The sequence below is a fragment of the Ornithorhynchus anatinus genome, chromosome 20, assembly GCF_004115215.2.
Source record: "Ornithorhynchus anatinus isolate Pmale09 chromosome 20, mOrnAna1.pri.v4, whole genome shotgun sequence".
NCBI lineage: Eukaryota > Metazoa > Chordata > Mammalia > Monotremata > Ornithorhynchidae > Ornithorhynchus > Ornithorhynchus anatinus.
In genome coordinates this window covers 22,064,214-22,086,426 of record NC_041747.1, presented here as the reverse complement: position 1 = coordinate 22,086,426, position 22,213 = coordinate 22,064,214, and the positions used below count along the sequence as shown (strand labels likewise).

The 22,213-nt window shown below is 41.9% G+C and overlaps 1 protein-coding gene, 1 long non-coding RNA gene and 1 other non-coding gene across 13 annotated transcripts in view; all 3 read left to right on the top strand.

Moving 5' to 3' along the window:
- CNTN5 (contactin 5) overlaps positions 1-7,395 on the top strand; it is a 653,229-nt gene extending 645,834 nt beyond the window's left edge. For all 11 annotated transcript variants that reach the window (XM_029048199.2, XM_003430617.4, XM_029048198.2 and 8 more), the window contains 2 exons: positions 238-406; positions 3,964-7,395. In XM_029048199.2, the coding sequence (XP_028904032.1) occupies positions 238-406; positions 3,964-4,067 (273 nt within the window). In that variant the 3' untranslated portion in view covers positions 4,068-7,395. The remainder of the gene's footprint in view (positions 1-237; positions 407-3,963) is intronic.
- A 2,088-nt stretch (positions 7,396-9,483) lies between these two features.
- On the top strand, positions 9,484-21,520 carry LOC103170147. Its single transcript, XR_485993.3, has 5 exons — positions 9,484-9,708; positions 11,452-11,552; positions 12,665-12,767; positions 18,964-19,071; positions 20,352-21,520. It is a non-coding gene; the product is annotated as an uncharacterized LOC103170147 (long non-coding RNA).
- Positions 9,487-9,624, top strand: LOC114805972. Its single transcript, XR_003754103.1, has one exon. It is a non-coding gene; the product is annotated as a small nucleolar RNA SNORA7 (small nucleolar RNA).
- Positions 21,521-22,213: the final 693 nt, after the last annotated feature.

Below are 22,213 nucleotides of genomic sequence, written 5' to 3'. Positions count from 1 at the left end.
TGGGGATTAAGACTGTGAGCCCCACGTGGGACAACCTGATTCTCCTGTGTTTACCCCAGTGCTTAGAACAGTGCTCTGCACATAGTAAGCGCTTAACAAATACCAACATTATTATTGGAAGCAGCCTTCTTCAAAGGAAATGAATGCTCATTCACTTTCGGGTCCAGTTTAGAAGCAAATAGGACTATAAGCCCTTTCAAGTCATTACTCAGCTTTGTATGCCCTCTTTTTTCATAGGTTTCTTTTAGACATGAAGGCCAAAGCAACAGCGAAGTCATTGAAACACAGAAAAACCAGGCAGTGGTCCTCCTTCCCGATGTTGGAGTCTATATCATTGAGGTTCGAGCATTCAGTGAAGGAGGGGATGGAACTGCCAGCTCCCAAATCAGAGTACCATCTTACTCTGGTAAGGTCTGGGTCCTCGGACCCAGGAAAAACTATCTTTTTTGATTAATAGCTTCAGACTAGTTCTTGCAAGCGAGGAATGTGTGTGTGTTTTTTTTCCCTTTCAGGATACAGTCAATGATTAATTAAAGTTTGATTTTAAATAATTTAGCTTTTTGGATGGAGTTTGTTGTGCACAGGGGCAGGGCAAGGGGATGAGGGATGCATGTACTCAGATGGCATTCAGAGAAGATTTGATACCTTTTCTGCTTTTATATTAGTAGCTCCCTTAGCCATGGTAAGCGACACCACTCCCTGGAGACCATCTAGCCGAAGCCCTGGGGCAGCAAAATTTAAGGGCAATCAATTATACTGTGTCAAGTCATATCAGTGCCAACCTATACCATGATCTCCCAAAGTCCAGTCCAAATGTCCATCCTTCCAAACAATCAGTAGTATTTATTGAATGCTTACTCAATGCAGACCACTGTACTAAGCACAGTAGAATTAATAAACATGATCCCTGCCCTCAAGAAGCATACAATTTAGCTGGGGAGATAGACACAAATAACAGGTAAAGGAAAGCTACAAAATTTAAAGGTGGATTTCACCTTCTATGAGGGAGCATAAATGCTGAGACAACTAGGGAAAAAAATCATCAGGGAAGTAGGGGTCACTTACATTGATATACTGGTCGACATATCCCTTAAGAAAAATCTCTTAAAACTAAACATTCATCTAATAATGCCCCAGACCTACCTAGCCTGAGAGATGTTTTCACATTCTTATTTGTTGCAAACACCCACACGCAATCACTATAATGAGCTTTGTCACCTTGACTTTCTTATAGTATCTCCACTCTCTGTACTAGTTTAAATTAATGCCCAATACCTCTATTATTTTGATTAACAGGCTTTATTAGTGCCTCTGCTGTAAAAAAAAAAAAAAAAAGTATTTCAATTAGACTTCCCAGCTTTCTAGCACATTACAAAACAAATTATTTTCCCAGTCTTGACTAAGCAGAAGAATTGCACCCAAAAAGAAATTGAAATCGCTGTCTCTGTAATTAAAATCTCCATTAAAGCCTGTTTGCTTAGGGCTGGTGGGATAGTGTAGCTCTTTAAATCAGGTCACAGGATTTGATCACCACTCCCATTCCATTGGAGTAAGGGCTCCCCAAATCAGTGCCAAATGTGGGCTGGTCTCTCTGGGCCTCAGATTTCTCCTCCCGGGCCTTAGTCTACCTACGCCCTTTCCCCTAGTATTTAGTGCAGTGCTTTGCTCCCAATGATCACTCATTGTCTCGCTCTGTTTTGTTAACCGTAATAGTAGTAGGAGATGGGGAAAGACGCGCGCACAGAAGGGAGAGGGAGTAGGGGAAATGAGGCCTTTGTCGGGGAAGACCTTTTGGAAGAGGTGTGTTTTTATTAGGGCTTTGAAGGTGGGAAGAGTGGTGGTCTGTCAGATAGAAAGTTGGGAGGGAGATCCACAGCAGAGAGAGAGAGGGAGACGTTAAGTGACTTGCCAAAGACCACAGGGCAGGTCAATGCTAGAGATGGCACCAGAACACCACCCTCTGACTATTAGCTCCGTGCTCTTTCCACTAGACCACACTGCCTCCCTTGCTTTACTACATCACAAGGATTGAGGCTGCAAAACTCGACCCCACAAAGAGAGGAGTCTCTGCCCCTTGCTCTCCCCAGTCTTGAGTGAGAGGTTCAGGTATTGAGCCCACCTCTTTTCTAAGGACCATTATGAAAAATCATCAGAGCATCATAAAATTACAAGGTTTGAAGAAACATAGCTAAATTATCCAGTCCATTCCTCTATCTCAACCTATCACCCTAAACTTCCAAGGTAGACAATGATAGTGACAGTGATAGCTTACAGCTATACCATAAGCTCATTGTAAGCTAATAAACAGAATGTGTCTTTTTATTGCTGTATTGTACTCTGCCAAGAGCTTAGTACAGTGCTCTGCACATAGTAAGTGCTCAATAAATATTGAATGAATGAACAGCACAGAACTTCCTCAGTAAAGGAGTCCCTGTGTATTTGTTTCTTTCACTCGCTCACCTCTGACTTCAATCCTTTCACCTGTGATTGAGTCAACAACTTCGTATCCTATAGGAAATGGAAGTGGAAAATGGCTACTTATCATTCCAACAATTCCATTACCTCTCATGTTCCATCTTTTCATATGCCTGCATCTCCCCTTGCAAGCACGTGAAAATACTTGTTTAAAGCAGATTCTTTTTACATTTATCACTCTCCCCTAGCCAACTTTGAAGTTTTCCTTATATCCCAGTGTTGGTGATTTCCCAGCTATACCTAGATCTATCCCAAAGGCCTGCCCTTCTGGATCTCCTGCTTATTGCCTCCTCCATGCCTCACACACACACACTCAGTGCCCCAGCCTTCCTGCACAGTACTCCCTTCTTAAACAGCAGCACCGACAATGGAATCTCCCATTGAGAATGCTGGCTGAATCTCGGTCCCGAGTCTTCAAGATGGACAACCTCCCTCCCTCTCTCTTTCTGCTGTAGAATTCCCTCTCTCTTCATATCGGGCAGACCACCACTTTTGCCACCTTCAAAGCCCGTCAGTGGATTATAATGCTAGTGGATTGCATCCTCCCTGCCAATTGTGTTGCCAAAATGACTGCAGCCTGGTGCCAGTATTGTATCTTTGGCCCCTGTATTAACCCAACTTTTTTTCATCTCTCAACCATCTTGCTGAATGCCCAAAGTGGTTCTTGGGTTAAAAACTTTCACCCCTTGATATAAACCTGTCGTGGACAGGGGATGTGCCTACTAATTCTATCGCAGTTGCACTCTCCCAAGCACTTAGTACAGTGCTCTGCGGAGGGCAGGGTTCAATAAATACCACTGATTGATTGATAAAGCCAGGACTCTAGCTCTCCTGATTCCCAGGGCCCTGCTCTTTCCACTGGACCAGCAGTCAAACGACTTTGCTCGGTTCTGCTGTGACACTCAGCTCATTGTCTGCCATCGCTTGTACTAAGCCAGTCTCAGCCCCTTCAAGTACTTATGCAATTTGTTTTTCCCACCTAAATAAATGATCCTTCACTTGTCTCTAGTGAATGTAATCCTTTTTAAAATCTACCAGTTTCTTTGACTTGTCAAGGTCATTTCAAATTTTAAGCAAACTCTCTGAGGTTCTAATTACTTCCCAATTTGGTGTCATCAGCAAATTCATCCACAAAGTACTGGAAATCATGAGTCATTAATGAAAATATTCAATTAGTCCAGATTTGGGACTGAACTCAATTTGATTTGCTCCTCCAATTTGACACTAAAAGATTAACCACTGCCCCTCTCTAATCAATTGCCCTCAAATAGCAAGAGTATAGTCATTCTAGGGTTTAGGGATTTTACTGCTACAGCAACCGGGACCGTTTTCAGCTTGAACAAACTCTAAAACTTCTCAAATTTTTACATACAACATTTGTGATCAAGACCCTAGGAGTGCATACTGGGTAAAAGCAAATTGGATGCATCTTGCAACAAACGTTTCCTTCACTTAACAAAAGCTTTGGCTTTCTCTTTGTTTTTACAGGTGGGAAAATCACAAGTGCTCAATCCACCCTTCATACTTTCTCCCCTTCTTCGTCATCTGTCACACTGCTTTTGGCATTGATAGTCCCTTCAACCTCCTGGTGAAGATTGCCAACTTTGTCTTTTTTTGTTGTTTCGCTTTAGCTTGATAACATCTGTGGATGGAGCTTTATGTAAGTGAGAGAGCTGGAACCCTGAGCTAAGCTTAAAAACCCTAGAAATACACACAGTGCACTTAGGAGTGTTGGAAAATTGTTAATTATTCATCAGGTTTTCTCTTCGGTTTTTGTAAGTGTTCTCGCACGGCGTGTTCACGCACGGGGAGGACAGATCTTGGCCCAAGTTAAATATGCAGATTGTATGTAATGAACTTTTTTAAGCAAAAGTAATTTCTGTCAAATTGTACTCTTTAATTTTTTAATACAGTACGTTTAAATTTGGTTTTGTAACTGATGACCCTGAGTATGTGCCATTAATTTGTTAAAGCAGTGGTGTCAAGTGCATCTGTTCAGGAAAAAAAAAAAGTAGTAGAGCTAAAAGTCTGTTAAATACTTGCATCTAGTGATTTTATTTTCCCTAAGGCTGGCTGTTCCAATTGACAAACCAGTGGGAGAGGAGAAAAATTGTTCAGTTATGTTGCCCATTACAGGAGAAATACAAAATAGTTTTCCAGAACTATTTTCTGGAAAAACATAAGATTGCATATTGAAGGAACAAAATTTGTCAATCTACTATTCTGTGAGACTTCCCAGAAAAAGTTATTAGAGAAGAGTAAGCCATTTACGTTCGTGCAAGGCAAACTGAAAGTGACTTTAAAATGAACCCAAAAGAAAAAGTGCTATTGTTTTTTCAAGTACTATTGCTATTTAGCTGGAAATAAAGTAAATGTTTATTTTAATAGCAAAAAAAGAGTTTATATTCACAAAAAAACTTGCTATCAAAATAGCTTTTGTGATATTGCAATGTCCAGAAGCTAACCAAAAACAAAACAAAACCAAGGCAAAGTTTGTGGGGTTTTACCACATTTCAGTGCTAATCCTGATGATGACTTTTAGCCCTCTTTCCTCATAATTTGCAGAGATTTGCCTTTATCTGGCAATAAAATTTGCCAAATATATATGCATATAATATATTTTATATTAGAGTGAGCACTCCAATTTCATTTGGAATATCTTGGGCCAGTGCTGTTTTCGACAGGGCATTTGGTCCAGTGCTTACAAAAATGCAAATGAATAGAGCTTCTGAACCTACACTCTGTTAAATCTGTGTTGCAGTGTGCGAGAGCACATCTCCAGCCTTAAGCCCATCTCTTCTTATTCACATTGCCCTTCTCAGTCTGGGATAGAGGGTTGCCTCCATTTTAGAGCTTAAGGAGTTTTCTTCATTAGAAATTCACACTAAAATGAACATTTATCAAGTAGAAGAGAACAGGGGCTTTTACAGCATTATACCAGGCCGGGGGCCAGAGTAGATAGGAAAGACTTTAGGCCAGTAATGAGTCTAATTCTCCCCTTCTGAATAAGCTGGGCCCTTTCATAACTCTTTCGAGCTGCCATGGAATCGCACCTTAATAATAGCATGAGTAACTGTAGGTCCCAGAAGAACTGGGTTCATTCTTTGTTAAAAAAAAAAAAAAAAAAGACCAATTGGCCTCAGGATAGGGATTTTGAGTCTATATATCAGGCCGGTTTGGCAATGACTAAATTTTTAACAACCCATTGGGACGTTTTCTGGTCCAGCAGAGAAATCAGTATTCACTGTTTTCTATACATATTCAAAAAATGCCGTGTCTTTGCCTCTTTAGAAGAACATCAAAAAAAATGCAAGGGGCTGGAGCCAACAGGCAGCATTTGAAAAGGGATTGAGAGTAGACTAAGTGTTTTTGGCGGGGATTTAGTCTCACAAAATTGGTTTCAAAAAAGCTACCGATGACAGGTCTTATCATTGATCTAAGTTAGCCAGGGTATTCAATGAGTGCTTTACTCTGTGCTAAGCACTGGGGTAGATTCAAGCTGATCACCTTGGCCACACTCCCCGTACCACAAGGTGCTTATCACCTAAGAAGGGGGGAGAGTGGGTATCTTATCCCCATTTTATAGCTGAGGAACCTGAAGCACAGAGAAAAGAAGTGACTTACCCTAGCCAGATGTCACAGCTGAGACTTCTATCCATATCTCAAGCCTCCCAGTCCCATGTTCTTTTCATTAAGATACGAGCCACACCACCTTTTCTGGGCAATAGTTATAATCGTCACAACACTGAAGGTGATTTGCCCACAGTTATGCAGCAGGCCACAAAGAGGGCTGAAAGACTCCTCTCTCCTCACTTCTACTTCTAATAGTTTTTTTTTCTCCCACTAGGCCACTCTGCCTCCCAGCTGACCTCAAAGATTATTTTCCAGCCAATCCCAAATTTAAACAAACAATAATTTCAAGGAACATGTTTCCACATGTTAAGGTGGAGTCAAGCCAGATAGCGGCCTTGACTTGGAGCCTCTTTGGGATAAAATATCTGGAGGAGTTTCCTGAACTACTCCAGATTACTTGTTGTGGTCTAAGGGGAGGGTAGAGTGCACTGCAACCTAGTTTCAGTGCCAATTACCCATGGGAAAAGTCAACATAAGGCTACTTTCTGCTTGCCAGGCAAAAAGGAAATTTTCCATTATGAGAGGACTTGCATGACCAAATTGTAAATTTAAGAGAAATCACAAAAAAAAAATCTATAATGATTGTACACAGGGCACTACACTAGTATTAGCTGAACATAATTACTTTTTCTTTATTTTTCATTGGTCAATCAAAAGACTTCCCAATCAACCTAATTCAGTACATGATGGATATCAAATTTTGTGATATTTCTATCTATCTGATCTGAATCAGATAGATACTATCCAAATATGGAACACGCAGCTTCTGATTTTGTTGTATTCTTGTAGGGAAAAGAAATAGGGGTGTTTTTATTCAACATGAACAGATATGTATTTTGCATCTAAAAGCCTATGAATAAAACATGTTTTAAATGTTTATGTACTTATGTATTACATACTTGTTCCTTTATAGAAAACAAGACTAATCCTTATCACAGTCCATTATTTTTCAGCTGCAGTACAGAACTTGTTCCTAGATGAGATTGTAACAGTGCAGTCTTAGACCCTAAAGAGACTGTATTTTTGTATGATGTCACATGAGTTGTTGAGAAACTTCACTCATCGTAAATTGAAACTCTGTGCAAGTGAATGTTTGCTGACCAAAATGAAGGTACTATACAGGCCCATTGCAAACTGTTAGATATATTGTATACAATCTGTATATAAATATACTATATATAATGGTATAGATTATGTGGAAGGCACAGTCAAATAATAGTTCTGTGTACTGTTCTTGTAACATTATTAGATCTTTTTAATAAATAATTCTCTTTTTATTGACTTTTATCTTCTCTCCTGTCAGTTGGTTGTCAGTGTGGGCCTGAGAGAAGAGATGAAGAATGGTGTGATCAACTGCGGTGAGAAGGTTGGGGGGAGGAGAGGATTTGGAAGATGAAGAGCTCAGTTTTGGACCTACTGAGCTCAAGGTGCCTGTAGGACCTATTCAAGTGCACTGCGTCAAATCACGACCACTATTACTAATGCTGCTGTTGCAGTCAGGAGAAAATATAAATGCTGCAGAGGAGAGAGCCTGGGTGATAGTAGCAGTAATACTATTTATTAAGAAGCTACTGCCTGCACAGTACTGGGGAATTAGACACAGTTTCTGGTCCCCTTGGTTCACAATCTAAAACAATGTGATAATAATAATAATAATAATAATAACTGTAGTATTTGTTAAGCACCTAGTAGGTTCCAAACCCTGTGGTAGATACAAGATAATCAGAGTGGACACTGATTATCCAAATGGGGCTCACCATCAAAGAGAGGGAGCATAAAGAGAGATGAGAAGAAGACACAGAACAGAGTTCTCAATGACAACCACAGTTGGGGACTAAGAGGCAGAGGAGGAGCCAGAAAAAGGGACCGAGAAGGATGGGCCAGAGAGATTCAAGGAGAATTAGGAGAGAATTATGCTGGTAAAACAAAGGTGAGGTAGTGTTTCAGGTGAGGGGAGTGGACAACAGGGTCAAAATGGCTAAGAGGTTGATAAGGAATTAGCACAGAATCCATATGATTTGGTGAGGAGGAGATCACTGGTGACCTCGGAGAGGGCAGACTTAAAAGGAAGGGAGAGAGAAAAAAAAACTAGAGGAAGATGGAGGCAGTGAAGTGGAGGCAATGAGTGTTTATAACTTATTTGAGGACTTCAGACTGGAATAAGGTCAGGAAAATGTGATCCAGAGAAGTTTTTTATTTTGAATGCAGGGGTGGATTTCTGGCTCTTGGCTAGTTAAAATGAAGAGCCTCTTTGATTTGCCTTATCCTTAATCCATTCTAAGAAAAAAATAATAATCAGCCAATGGGGAGCTTCTCAATGACATCTTTCTGAAGAAGAAAGACACAAGCTGTTTTTTGGGTTTTTTAAATAGTATTTGTTAAGCACTTGCTATGTGTCAAACTTTGGGGTATATACAAAATAATCAGATTGGACATAGGGCCTGTCCACATGGGGCTCACAGTCTTCATGGCCATTTTACAGATGAGGTAACTGGGGCATAGAGAAGTTAAGTGACATACCCAAGGTAATGCAGACAAGTAGCAAAACCAGGATTAGAACTCAGGTCATCTGACTCCCAGGCCCATGCTCCTTTCACTAGACCATGCTGCTTCCCAGATTTCTTTGGTTGAATATATGACAAGGTGGTACTTTTGAACATTCTTCCATGATCCTTCTGTAACTGAATTTGGAGTTGCTAAAATACCTGCTGATAGGGGTATACCTAAGGTTTCTCGGTTTTAATTTCAGGATCTAAAGACATTTTGGCTTAAGGGAACTTATAGCTGAATTGCAATATCAGTTTACAAAATTAACTGTTTCTTTGTTTTTATTTTGTCAATCAGCACTACTTAATGTATGAGGGTAGTGGTTGTGTTGTGTCTTGACTGACCTGGATAAAATTACTGTGGTATTTGTTAAGCGCTTACTTTGTGTCAGGCACTGTACTAAGCACTAGGCCAATACAAGCAAATCAGATTGGATATGTGTGGCTCAAACAGTCTTAATCTCCGCTTTACAGATGAGGTAGTTGAGGCACAGAGAAGTGAAGTGACCTACCCAAGGCCGCACAGCAGACAAGTGGCGGAACCAGAATTAGAATCCATGACCTTCTGACTCCCAGGCCCGTGATCTATCCACTACACCTTGCTGCATCAAACTGTGTCGGTGACTAGAAGAGTCCAATAGCAGTAGAGGGTATTATGTAGGCACTTCCCAAAGATGATTCTATTTTCTAGGTGACGGCTGGTATAGGCTGAATATGTACATGATTTATCCCTGGGGCCACGAATGGCACATTAAATATTAACCTCTGTCTGGGACTGAAAATCAGCCAAGAAGAAATCATGCATTATCTTAGGGGATCCTTAGTTCCTGATGCCCTCTCAGGATCACACCTGGAGAGTTTCCAGTACTCTACCAGTCTCGACTACAAGAGGGAGAGTGAAGCAGAAACCTGTCCTTTCCATTCCTAGCTTGGCCAGTGGCTAGTGAGTGGCAGGAGATCTGCTACAAGTCAAAACTCACCAGTGTTGGGCAGCAGTGGCAGGGGAGAGAGTCGAAGACGGAGACTCAAGATGGCTGTGCAGAAGGCGGCAATGGTAAACCACTTCTATATTTTTACTATGGAAACTCTACGGATACCCTACCAGAACAATTGCAGATGGAGAGTGGGGGGTTCTGGGAGAGATGCATCATGGAGCCGCTGTGGGGGCAGGAGGAAGTCTGTTTTTTCCAAAATATAATTTAAAAATAATGCATTCTTCATGCAAAAATACCCAAGTGGATGCAAACAAATTTTTTATAAAGATAAAAATTGAAATGAGAACTTGCCCCTAACTAAACTCGCTACCTTGTGGTTTCCGGGATGAAATTATATCTGCTTCCCTTCAATAGGAAAAACAAGAATGAAAAAGTAGGGAGAGTTTTCAGGGCTTATCTAGGTCAGTGCTTTACTAAACACTATTTTACTTTAAGCTCTTTTGACCACATGCCTGGCTGAACATGGTTTTCAGGTTTTATGATGACACCACTGCTTATCTGCTCAAAAGTGATGATTTTTTTAAAGCCCAGGGATCCAAAAGTTGTAACCATGCTCCAGGATTTTTCTAACTTCCCATCACGATAGAAGCTTGGAAATCTTCCCACAAATCAATTCCATATTTCAAGTAATTATAAAACCACCATACCCAAATCCATTTTGATAACTGCCAATGTTTGGGAACATTTATTTTGGTCTTTGGCCACACTAAAATCAACCAGATCTGGCAGAATCAAGAATCAAAAATCTTGTCCATATTACAAATCCCCTGAACTGTCTGCGTGACCTGGGGCTCTTTGCAGGGAACTGGTTTTGTCTGGTTCTGATTCTGAATCTGGAATTGATTCTCTTCCCCTCTTCAAAACCCTACTTGAAACTCACCTCCTCCAAGAGGCCTTCCCAGACTGAGCTCCTCTTCTCCCTCTACCACCCCCCCCTTCACCTCTCCGCAGCTTAACCCTCTTTTCCCCCCATTTCCCTCTGCTCCTCCCCCTCTCCCTTCCCATCCGCACTGTACTCGTCTGCTCAACTGTATATATTTTCATTACCCTATTTATTTTGTTAATGAAATGTACATCGCCTTGATTCTATTTAGTTGCCATTGTTTTTACGAGTTGTTCTTCCCCTTGACTGTATTTATTGTCATTGTTCTTGTCTGTCTGTCTCCCCCGATTAGACTGTAAGCCCGTCAAACGGCAGGGACTGTCTCTATCTGTTGCCGACTTGTTAATTCCAAGCGCTTAGTACAGTGCTCTGCACATAGTAAACGCTCAATAAATACTATTGAATTGAAGTCTGAAATTACTGTGGGACTGAGAAGACCCTCAGGGCCCTTAATTCTATAGATGGCTTAAATCCCCCTGCACCTTCAGTCCTGTCTGCAGGCTAAACCTATGGACCCTCAGGTCCTGGAAAAGGGACCAGTCTGGCCCTGTCAGGAGTGGATTCTGGTAGCCTAGTGTGCCTCCTCTATTCCTTTCTGAAAAGCAGCGTTCTGAAATTGAGTTGTCACCAATGCAGACAATGAGCGTGGAAGGCAGACATTGTATTCAAAACTGAATTTTGTCCATTTTGGGTTGGTCCTCCAATCCCTGGAGTACAAGCCCCTCCTGGGTGAACAAATTGGAGGGCTGTTTGAATATCAGTAGGGCATAATGTTGCATTCAGGTTAAATGTGATTGCTTGTCTGTGTCTGCAGACCTCACCCCTCCTGGTGTTGGGATCAGTGGGAGGAGGGAGAATTAAGTACTTGCCAAAAAATAAAAAAAATTGTTATCTGAAATTCCTATGCTGCACTCTCCAGCTGTGAGACCACTGATTCTCAACCGGTGGAGAACCTCCTGTGACACCTCTGTTGCATCAGAGAGATGCTCCTCTGCCGGGCACCCGGAGACGACCTTGAGGGTGAGTCCCATGTTTTTTTCCCTCTCTCCGGCCGGGTCCAAGTCTCTGCCGGCTCAGACGTGGAAAGAAAGCTTGTGAGATGCACGGTTCAGGGTAGGATGACCAAGGGAGGAATATGACTGGCTCTCTCCAAATAGACACTGCTCAATGCACTGTCCTGGCCTGAGAACCATCCCGTTGCAGTTATGGGCACAGTCAATCCCAGACCTACCCGTCACTGAGAGACTGAACTGAGGACCATGTTGCCATTACAAAGGGAAGGGTTTTTTTATATTCTTTAGTATGTGAAAGAGAGAGAAAGAAAATAATGGGGTTAGCTTTGGGGGGAAGGATAGGCAGACATCGCCACTCTTTAAATATGGGGGCTGGGGCTCTGTGCGGGGAAATGGCTCTGTCTGACTTGACTGTGGGACCAAGAAGACCCAATGCCCTTAATTCTCTAGACGGATCCAACCTCCCTGTGCCCACAGTCTTGTCTGCAGGATCATCCTGCATATACTCAGCCCGCGGAGAAGGAATCTATCTGGGCCTGCTGCCAGTAGTGGCTTCAGGTAGTCTAATGTCAGGAGTCAGGCACGAAGACTCTCAGTGGGTCTACTTCCTGCTTTTCAGAGGGGTGGGCGGGGGGAGAAATTGTGAGATTGAGGTGTCACAGATGCAGTCAGGGAGCATGGAAGGCAGACATTGCACTCAAAACTGAATTTGGTCTAGTTGGCAGTTAAGTTGGACCTCCAGTCCATGGCACACAAGCCCCTCACTGGACTAACAGATATGGAAATCATTGGCGGGGGCGGCTAAGTGTCAACCGGTCAGAATGTTGCATTCACTTTAAGTATAACTGTCTGTCTGTATACCTCACCTCTCCTGGTGTTGGGGTTATTGTATGGAAGGAGGGAAAAACAGTGTGCAAAATAAAAAAGAGAATATTATCTGCAACTGCCCTACCCTTCTCTTATCTGCAACTGCCCTACTCTTCTCTCTCCAGCTTTGAGACCACTGATTGTCCTCAAGACAGGGCTTGATGTTGAGATGTGATCCTCAGCTGTTGGTAGAGGAGGGCGGGGTGAGAAAACTCAATTTTCAGGATGACTAACCCTGGGGTGTCTTCCAAGGTTTCACATGTGCGTGGAGCAGCACCAGCGGAGGATCCCCAGAGATATCCCCGCTTCCAGCAGACCGATGCCCTGTACCGGGCTCCCAGACGAGGCCTTCAAGGTAAGTCCCCATCCGTCCATCCATCCTCCCAGCCCGATTCCTTTTCCAGGATTGTCCCCGAGACCCCGAAGGGGTGTCACAAAAGCCCTTAATGTTATATTTGCGGTTCTGTGGAAAAAGCAGTGCGTTTCTCAACCATCAAGGTCACCTGGCTGTTACGTAGAAGACGGTCTGCATTTCTGAAAGGGCAGGGGTATGCTTTTGTGATTTCTGATGGGTGTCATATTGGACCCTTGTAAGTTCTGAGACAAATGCGATTCCTGGCACAGGTGCCGCTTTCTGACATGCCATTTGTGACGGTCTAATGCAGTGTGTACGGTGCATCTGGCACATGCCGTTTCCGACAAATACGCCATTACAGATACACGCGTCTTCTGACACGTCGTTCCTGACAAATGTGCCATTTAATATAAATGTCCTATCTGACAAATGCCATTTCTAGCGCACGTGGTTCTGACCCGTGTCATGGTTGACAAGTGTGCCATTCCATACGCACATGTCCCCGACACATGTGTCCTTTCCATCACACATGTCGCTTCTGACACACCAAAGGTTTTCCTGGCATGTGTGTCATTTCTGGCATGCGTGTCATCATTATTATTATCATCATCGAGACAGCAGACTCAACATGGTGAATTTAGCAGGACTAAGGCAGTGCTTTTTTTCCCCCAATTTTCCAGCTAGAGAAGTAGGTAGAACGTTTTGTTTTGTTGATAGTGCCCACTGACCTGTCTTAGACTGTAGTGATAAGGCAGATGCATTAGAGGCAGGGGGTTACTGGGAGGAAGGAATCCTCAATCATAACAGTTGTACTCATAGTATTAATAGTGGTATTTTTTGCACTTTGTAATGCTAAGCCAAGCACTGTGCTAAGCGCTGGGGTAGATACAAGATAATCAGGTTGGATACACTCCCCAGCTCACTGGGAACTCACAGTATAAGTAGAATGGAGGACAGGTATTGAAACCCCATTTTACAGATGAGGAAGCAGACAAGGACAAGTTTAGTGACTTGTCCCAAGTGATGAAAGTGAGAGTAGAACCCAGATTCTCTGCCTCCCAGATCTATGCTCTTTCCACTAAACCACCCTGTTTCTCTAACATATTAAAGTATTCTACTGGAAAAAATTCACTGCTCTCAGAGAAGTTTGCTATTCATCAGGGGCAGGAGAACTAATAAGACGCTTAAGCAAGCAAAGTTATTGATTGGCTCACAGTGGAAAGTAAGTGAAGCATTAGAGACCATCCTATTTAAAAGAGGATGGGGCCTGGGAGTCAGGGAGCCTGGGTTTTAATCCCAGCCCTGTCACTTGCATGCTGTGTTGCCTAAATAGTAATGTTGGTGTTTATATTAAGCGCTTACTATGTGCCGAGCACTGTTCTACGCAGTGGGGTAGATACAGGGTAATCAGGTTGTCCCACTTGGGGCTCACAGCCTTAATGCCCATTTTACAGAAGAGGTAATAGAGGCACAGGGAAGTGAAGTGACTTGCCCACAGTCACACAGCTGACAAGTGGCAGAGCGGGGATTCGAACCCATGACCTCTGACTCCCAAGCCCAGGCTCTTTCCACTGAGCCACTTAAGCAACTCAGTTATTTTCTCTATGCCTCAGATTCCTCATCTATAAAATGGGGGAGTCAAAACCTGTTCTTTTTTTCTTATTTGTAAATGGTGCGTATGCGCTACGTACCAAGCACTGTACTAAGCAGTGGGGTAGGTACAGGATATTCAGATTGGACACAGTTCCTTTCCCACAAGAGGCTAAGGAGGGAGGACTTAATCTCCACAGTCCCCGTTTCATCATAAGGCCTGTGTGGGATGGGAGCTGTGACTGACAGCTTGGCATAGTATGATATAGTACTTGACACACAGTAAGTACTTAATTCTTATTAGTTGGTTAATTTAACCAATGAAAGCTGTCAAACTGGATCAGCAGATTCCCTCTTCCTCCATCTCTTCCCTGGCCTGTTGCTTTCCTTCTCCCTCACCCCCAAAATTTAGTCTCCAATCCAGATCCTGGAACATATTAACCCATCTCAGTCGAAAGCTCAAAACAATCCTTCCACCCAAAAAATCCGCCCCTAGCTCCATGATTTTTCCTGCGAACTACCATGAAAAATCAATTTTAAGAAGAAAGCCTACTTGCAAATTTACATTCTCCACCAATTATCTCTCACAGCAGTTTCTAAGACCTGTTTTGACTCTGCCCATTTAATGAAGAAAATCCAATCAACCACCCTCTTAGCCTAAATGGGAAGTGCCTGTCTTCAAGAATGAAAAACAAGTGATTGCAGGGAGGGGGTGGCTATTTGCATAATGGGCCTTCAGAGAAGCTCTTCTCTATTCAACACCGTCTGGTTTTCTGGAATTGAGGAGCAGGTTAGGTCAGATCAAATCTGATCATGGAGCCACCTGATTTTCTTACTAAAAATGAATAGAATCACTCAGTTTCCTCAGACAATCATTACCTCAAGTTTGTCCATTCCCCCCAACCCCCAATCTTCTATTGGCCGATTCTAATTTATATAAATGATGTAAATTTTGACAGATTTGACTCATCCATTTTTCTTCCCTATGGACTGTTAGATCTGCTGATTCAACCAACTCCCTGGTTCACACTCCTCATCCCTCCCAAGCTCAATCTCATCTCATCCAGCTCTGATCCCTAGCTCACTCTGGCCCCACAGCTTGACAATTCCCTCTCTGGACTAAATCCACCAAATTTAGGTCCTCCCCATCTTCAAAGTGCTCCAAAAATCCACCACTTACCACAAACTTTCCTTATTCATATCCAACACCTTGAGTCACATTCATTTAACAGTCACTCTAGCACTTATATATGTACTTTGCATCCTTCTCTGCACTTGTGTATCTGTGCATATTCAATTATTCATTTTGATTAGAGAAGCAGAATGGCATAAGGGATAGAGCACGGGCCTGGGAGTCAGAAGGTCATGGGTTCTAATCCCAGCTGTGCCACTTGTTTGCTGTGTGATCATGGACAAGTCAATTTTCTTCTCTGGGCCTCAGTTGCCTCATCTGCAAAATGGGGATTGAGACCATGAAGCCTACGTGGGGACAAGGACTGTATCCAACCTGTTTATATCCACACCGGCACTTAGTACAGTGCCTGGCAAATAGTAAGTGCTTATTAATAATAATAATGGTATTTGTTAAGCACTTACTATGTGCCAAGCACTGTTCTAAGTGCTCAGGTAGATACAAGGTAATCAGGTTGTCCCATGTGGGGCTCACAGTCTTAACAAATACCATAATTATTATTATAATTACTACTACTATATCCAAACTTGAGTGCTTTAAATTAGATAATACTGGACTAAACCCTTGGGAGAGATAATCTCTGCCCACAAGTAGCTTAACCCAGTATGTACAATGCATCTTAAGTACTATCTGTATCTATTAATAAAAATTGGCCATTCATTTTCACTGTTCTTCATATTATCCTATTGGGCTTTTTTTAAAAGCAAGCTTATTTTATGTAACAGATAAAATGTCAATCCAGACTTGCTGCAGGTCTGTGGTAATGGTGCCTAAATTTGCAAATATTTCATAAGACTTTGGATCACCTAATCTTGGAGATTTCCATATATATAAGGGCCCCATAAAGTGTGCAAATTTGATTTTTTGATGAAACCTATTAAAGGAAAAAAAATTCTCTTTATATTACATTTCTTAGGTGCTTTGTACGTACAAAAGCCAGAATACTTAAGGCAAAATCATGCTGCATGACATTTCATTTTCATAACCTTTTCATTCCATGTAGTCACTGGGTTTAATGGAATAACCCTTGCAGAGCTTTAATGGTCTTGTAGGAAGTGACAAGATTGATCAGAATATACATTCGGCATCATTAGTAAGAACATGCTTTTTAAGATCTAAACGGTTCTAAGAAAACATTTTTGGTGTAATTGAGCCTCCTACTTTCCACTGGCATTTTTTCTGATTGGAGAAACTTGGCCCTTAGTCTCAATCAAAATAAAGTGAGTACAGTGAGGCTGGTGGCAATTAGGATTCCTTGATAGGAATTTTTAATTTTTTGAAAGACTTGGAAGAAATCATTTTTATTTCTAAGAAATAAGTTGTCTTCAATTGCCCTTAAAAAAAAACCTGCAGAAGCACCTCAAAACCTGTTTATTTAGTGTTGAATAATTGATATCTAGACTGTAAGCTCATTGCGGGCAGGGAATGCATCTGATTATTGTTGTACTGTACTCTCCCAAGTGCTTGGAACAGTGCTCTGCACACAGAAAACACTCAGTAAATACAATTGAATGATGCATAAAGTACTGGAAGTATACTTAAACCTACTGCTCTTTTGCACTAGTTCGTTATGGCCAGGAAAAGTGCCTGCTGAATCTGTGGTTATTATGGTACTGGTGCACTGGTGCTGGTGTTATTATGGTAACTGAGGCACAGAGAAGTGATTTGCCCAATGTCACACAGCAGAGAAGTAGTGGAACTGGGATTCCAAACGAGGTCCCCTGACTGCTAGGCCCGTGTTCTAGCCTTAAGGCCACACTGCTTCTCAATCCTCCCTACTGTGTCTGTCACCAAACTCTTCCCCACCGTATTTTCACTTTGTGAGCCCCTGGAGAGCCAGCAACCATGTCTAATCTCACCTGGGTACTCTTTTCCAGTACTTACGATAGTGCTCCGCACTCAGTAAGCACTTATTTAAGCAATTAGTTAGGGTAAGCACTTAATTACCTCTACTAGGATGATGGCTGGAATCCAAAAGACCATCAGGGAGAGCGCAAGCAACAATATTCTTTTCCGTTGTCTATGGGAGAAGTTACATCATGAAGAGAAGAGGTGATAGGACAAAGCATCATAGTTTAGTAGAAAGAACACAGGCCTGGGAATCAGAGGACCTGGATTCTAATCTCAGCACTGCCACTTATTTGCTCTGTGACCTCTGTAAAGTCACTTAACTTCTCTGGTCTTCAGTTTCCTCATTTGTAGATTGGGGATTCAATTCCTATTCCCCTTCTTACTTAGACTGGGACCCTCCTGAAGGACAGGGACTGGCTCTGACCTGATTAACATGTATTTACTTGCCCTAGCCCTTAGTAGTAAGTGCTTAACAAATATCACAAATATTAACTCATTCATATGGGGGTAACAAATAGTCTGGAAATTCAATCTAAAAATTTAAATGGATTCAATCAGATTGCCTTCTGTCTAACAATCTCAGCTGGCTTTCAACCCACAGTTGTTTTTGACCTGCTTTATGACTAAATTTCAAGTCATCATTCAAACAAATAGTCCTCGGATGGCAATAGTTCAGAAATAGGGGTGTATTAAATCTCCAAACTCCTCAAAGTCCAATCTGAATGGAAGTCTTAACTCACTGATTCATTCCTACCTAATTAGATCACAAGACAAGACAGAGAGAAGAAATTTCTGTGAACTTTATGGATTCCTGTTTATTTTCACTAGTCTCTTAATTTATTTTCCCCTATGCAGTTATTGGGGAGAAATTAAACTTTCTGCTCAATCTGGCATGCAGGAATATCTTTTCTAAATAGGTTTTGCCTTGTGATACTGAAAATGCTACACTGGTGCAACTTTTTAATCAAAACTTATTTTCGAAGTCACTTAAAGCCTCAAATTAAACCAGCCTAGATAATGGGTCCATTTTAACATTAAATTGTCTTCCAGAGACCCAGTGAAATGAAATGGAAGGATAAATTTCAGCTCTGGAAAATCACCGATTAAATGAAGCGGGTTTAGACACTGGGCAGGCTGATCTGAAATTGCCAATCTGGGGCCTCAGGAGAAGGGGGTGTTCTGGGACCTCTCCACTCCCATCGGCAAATTTATTTTTCAAAGGAAGGCAGACCCAGAAGTCAAGACCAGACCGCAGAGCCTAGGGTGATTGGCAGTAGAAATCCAGGAAATCCTTAGAGAAGCAACGTAATGTAGTGGATAGAGCACGGGCCTGGGAGTCAGAAGGACCTGGATTCTAATCCCAGCTCTGCCGTTTGTTTGCTGGGTCATTTTAAGCAAGTCATTTCACTTCTTTGTGCCTCAGTTCCCTCATCTGTAAAATGGAGACTATGACTATGAGCCTCGAGTGGGACAGGGACTGTGTCTAACCTGATAAGCTTGTATCCGCTCTAGGATTTGACACACAGTAAGTGCTTAACAGATACTATCATTATTATTTTTTAGTGCTACCAGTGGTCATCCTTGGAGCCGAAATCTGGGAGGGGGACGGCAAAGCCTGGGCAAAAGAAAGACTGGCCTACATTCAGCACTTAGAACAGTGTTTGGGACATAGTAAGTGCTTTACAAATACCATAATTATTATTGCAATACTGGCCTTACTGGCCACAGTGTTTCTCCTTGGACATTTCCCAAATACCACATTAGCACTTTTCCAAAATGTATTTCTAATTTAAAAATATAATCATATATACTACAGTATATCTTTGAATTGTAAATATCATACGAATGTATATATTGCATAGTGTATAGTGAGAAGCAGCATGACGTAGTGGATAGAGCACGGGCCTGGGTGTCAGAAGTTCATGGGTTCTAATCCCATATCTGCCACTTATCTGCTGTGTGGCCTTGGGCAAGTCACTTTACTTCCCTGGGCCTGTTACCTCATCTGTAAAATGGGGATTGAGACTGAAAACCCTCGTGGTACAGAGATTGTATCCAACCTGATTTGCTTGTATCCTCCGCAGCGCTTAGTATGGTGCACATAGTAAGCATTTAACAAATACTACAATTACTATAATTATCATTATATATAGATATATGGTATTTAAGTGCTTACTATGTGTGAAGCACCATATTAAACATTGAGTAGATACAATATAGCAAACTGGGGATGGTGCCTATCAAACATGGAACTCAAAGTCTAAGAGGGAGAAAGAACAGGTATCTTATCCCTATTCTTTAGATGAGGAAACTGAGACACAGGGAAAATAAGTTCATACAACAGGTAAATGGCAGAGCAGGGATTCAAACCCCATTCTGCTGACTCCCAGGCCCATGCTCTTTTCACTTTATCATGCTGCTTCTCATTTCTAAAAACATTTTCCTTGCAAGTCCAGGATATTTTGTTTTGTTTTGGAAACCTGGTAGGCAAAGTCCACTGCTTTATAGGGGCAAAGGAAAAATCTTTCCTCCTGAAATAACCTAACAAAAACATTTCATCTGTAGCACGAAGCAAGAGGTTGGTATTAAGACATTTAATTCTTTAGAAGGGCTTGCTTGAGCATTACAAGCCATTTAAATGCTAACTGGTCTCATTTCCCTCATGTAATTAGTAAATGAAACCACAATTACCTATAGGTTCATTAAATAAATCAGTACTGAGATTCCCTCTGAATTTAATGATCACTAATGCAGATGATTACCGTGGACACAATAAACAGAGCTGTTGACAACTGTGAGTGTCACAAGGCAAAAATGTGCCTCTGTTCTATGTTCATCAGGTAAATATCAAGGAGGGTAATTTCAGTTTCGCCTTCCCCTAGCTCTTGGAAGCTGGGTGAAGGAGGGCATGTCTGTGTTTAAGAATTACAAACTTTTTTGCTCCCTTTCAGGATGAAAAAGCAGCATATAGAAGCAGTGTGGCTTAGTGGAGACAGCATGGGCCCGGAAGTCAGAAGGACCTGGGTTCTAAACTCAGCTCCACCACATGTCTGCTTTGTGACCTTGAGCAAGTCAGTTCACTTCTCTGAGCCTTGTTATTTCATCTGTAAAATGGGAATTGAGACTGTGAGCCACCCAGGATATTCTACGGAAACAGTAATAACACTGGAGCTGCTTATAATACATAAAAGAAACACTGATTTTGAACTACAGAGCAAAAATGGAAGACATTGAAGATGCTAGAGTGTAAACAAATCCAAATCCAAGTTCCTACCCAACACATACTCAGTTCCAAATGCAGGACCATCCATAAAGGAGTGCTTCAACCTGAGATAACCCAGAGAGAAGATGTAACCAACTTTTTCTCAGAACATACATTCACTATCTGTACCCTTACTTCCACCTTAATGCGACTGTTATTGTCTTATTTTTTTTGTTGGGGGCAGGGGGGAAGAGAAAGAGAGAAAGACCAGAAAAACTCACTGTCTGTCTGAGCTTCTTTCATCAAATGGACTCTTAAAAAAAAATATCTTGGAAGCAACTGAGTAAATAATGGTTTCTCCCGAAAATCCCAAGCATCAATCACCTCTGGAAGCTTCCAGTAACACTGAAGACCAGGGATTCCAAAAGCAGAAAAATTTCAGAGGCTGGGAAAAAAGCTAATGAAATATGTAAATTCCACATTCCTACCTGTCTGCTTTCACTTCCTCCAATTCCTGGGCTCCGGGAGGGTCACCAAGAGAGAGCAGTTGGGAAAAAGATAGGGTTAATTCCAGTCTGTGGTGATATCTATCCTTATAGTTCTCATGGGGTCCAAGGGATCTCTGGCCCTAGGATGCCCTCACATATGCTTCTCTCCCCCTTCCTGCCAGAATAAAGCCTAATGAAATATGTAAATTCCACATTCCTACCTGTCTGCTTTCACTTCCTCCAATTCCTGGGCTCCGGGAGGGTCACCAAGAGAGAGCAGTTGGGAAAAAGATGGGGTTAATTCCAGTCTGTGGTGATATCTATCCTTATAGGTCTCATGGGGTCCAAGGGATCTCTGGCCCTAGGATGCCCTCACATATGCTTCTCTCCCCCTTCCTGCCAGAATAAAGCACATAACTTAAGCAATCAATGTTATTTACTGATTTATTTACCCTCACTTCCCTATCTAAGCAGTCCCTTTTAAGTCACCTAGACTCTTGGATTTGTATCCCTTAAGCACTTGATATTCACCCCACCCTCAGCCTCACAGCACTTGTATACAGACCCCCTACCTTCTGCCATTTCCCCTATCCATAATTGATTTGATATCCACCCCCCCCCCTTCTAGACCCTAAGCTTCTTGCGAGCAGGGATTGTGTCTACCAACTCTTTCAAGTACTGAGCTCTCCCAAATGCTTAGTACAGTGCTGGGCACACAGTAAGTGCTTGGGAGAGTACAATACAACAGAGTTGATAGACACTTTCCCTGCCCACACGAGCTTACAGTCTAGAGGTCGAGTTTGCATGCTATGCCTATCAATACCAAGAGTGTAGGAGGATAAATAGATGAATAAACACATGTAAATTGATTTAAGATGACAATACATGTAAGTGTTAAATTATTTAAGTTTAAATACTATGAAGATTGCAGAGCAACAACTGTTTTAGGAGTCATCCACATAGATATTACTAAATTATGATATCCTGCAATCCTATACGCTCAGTAAGACACCCCATTTCTGATTGCTTCATACCTGCTTGTTCTGTCCAATAATGCTGGCTTCTGAGCGTCCACCAATTTGTCGGTTGTTTTATATAAATCACTATAACAAATATTATTACC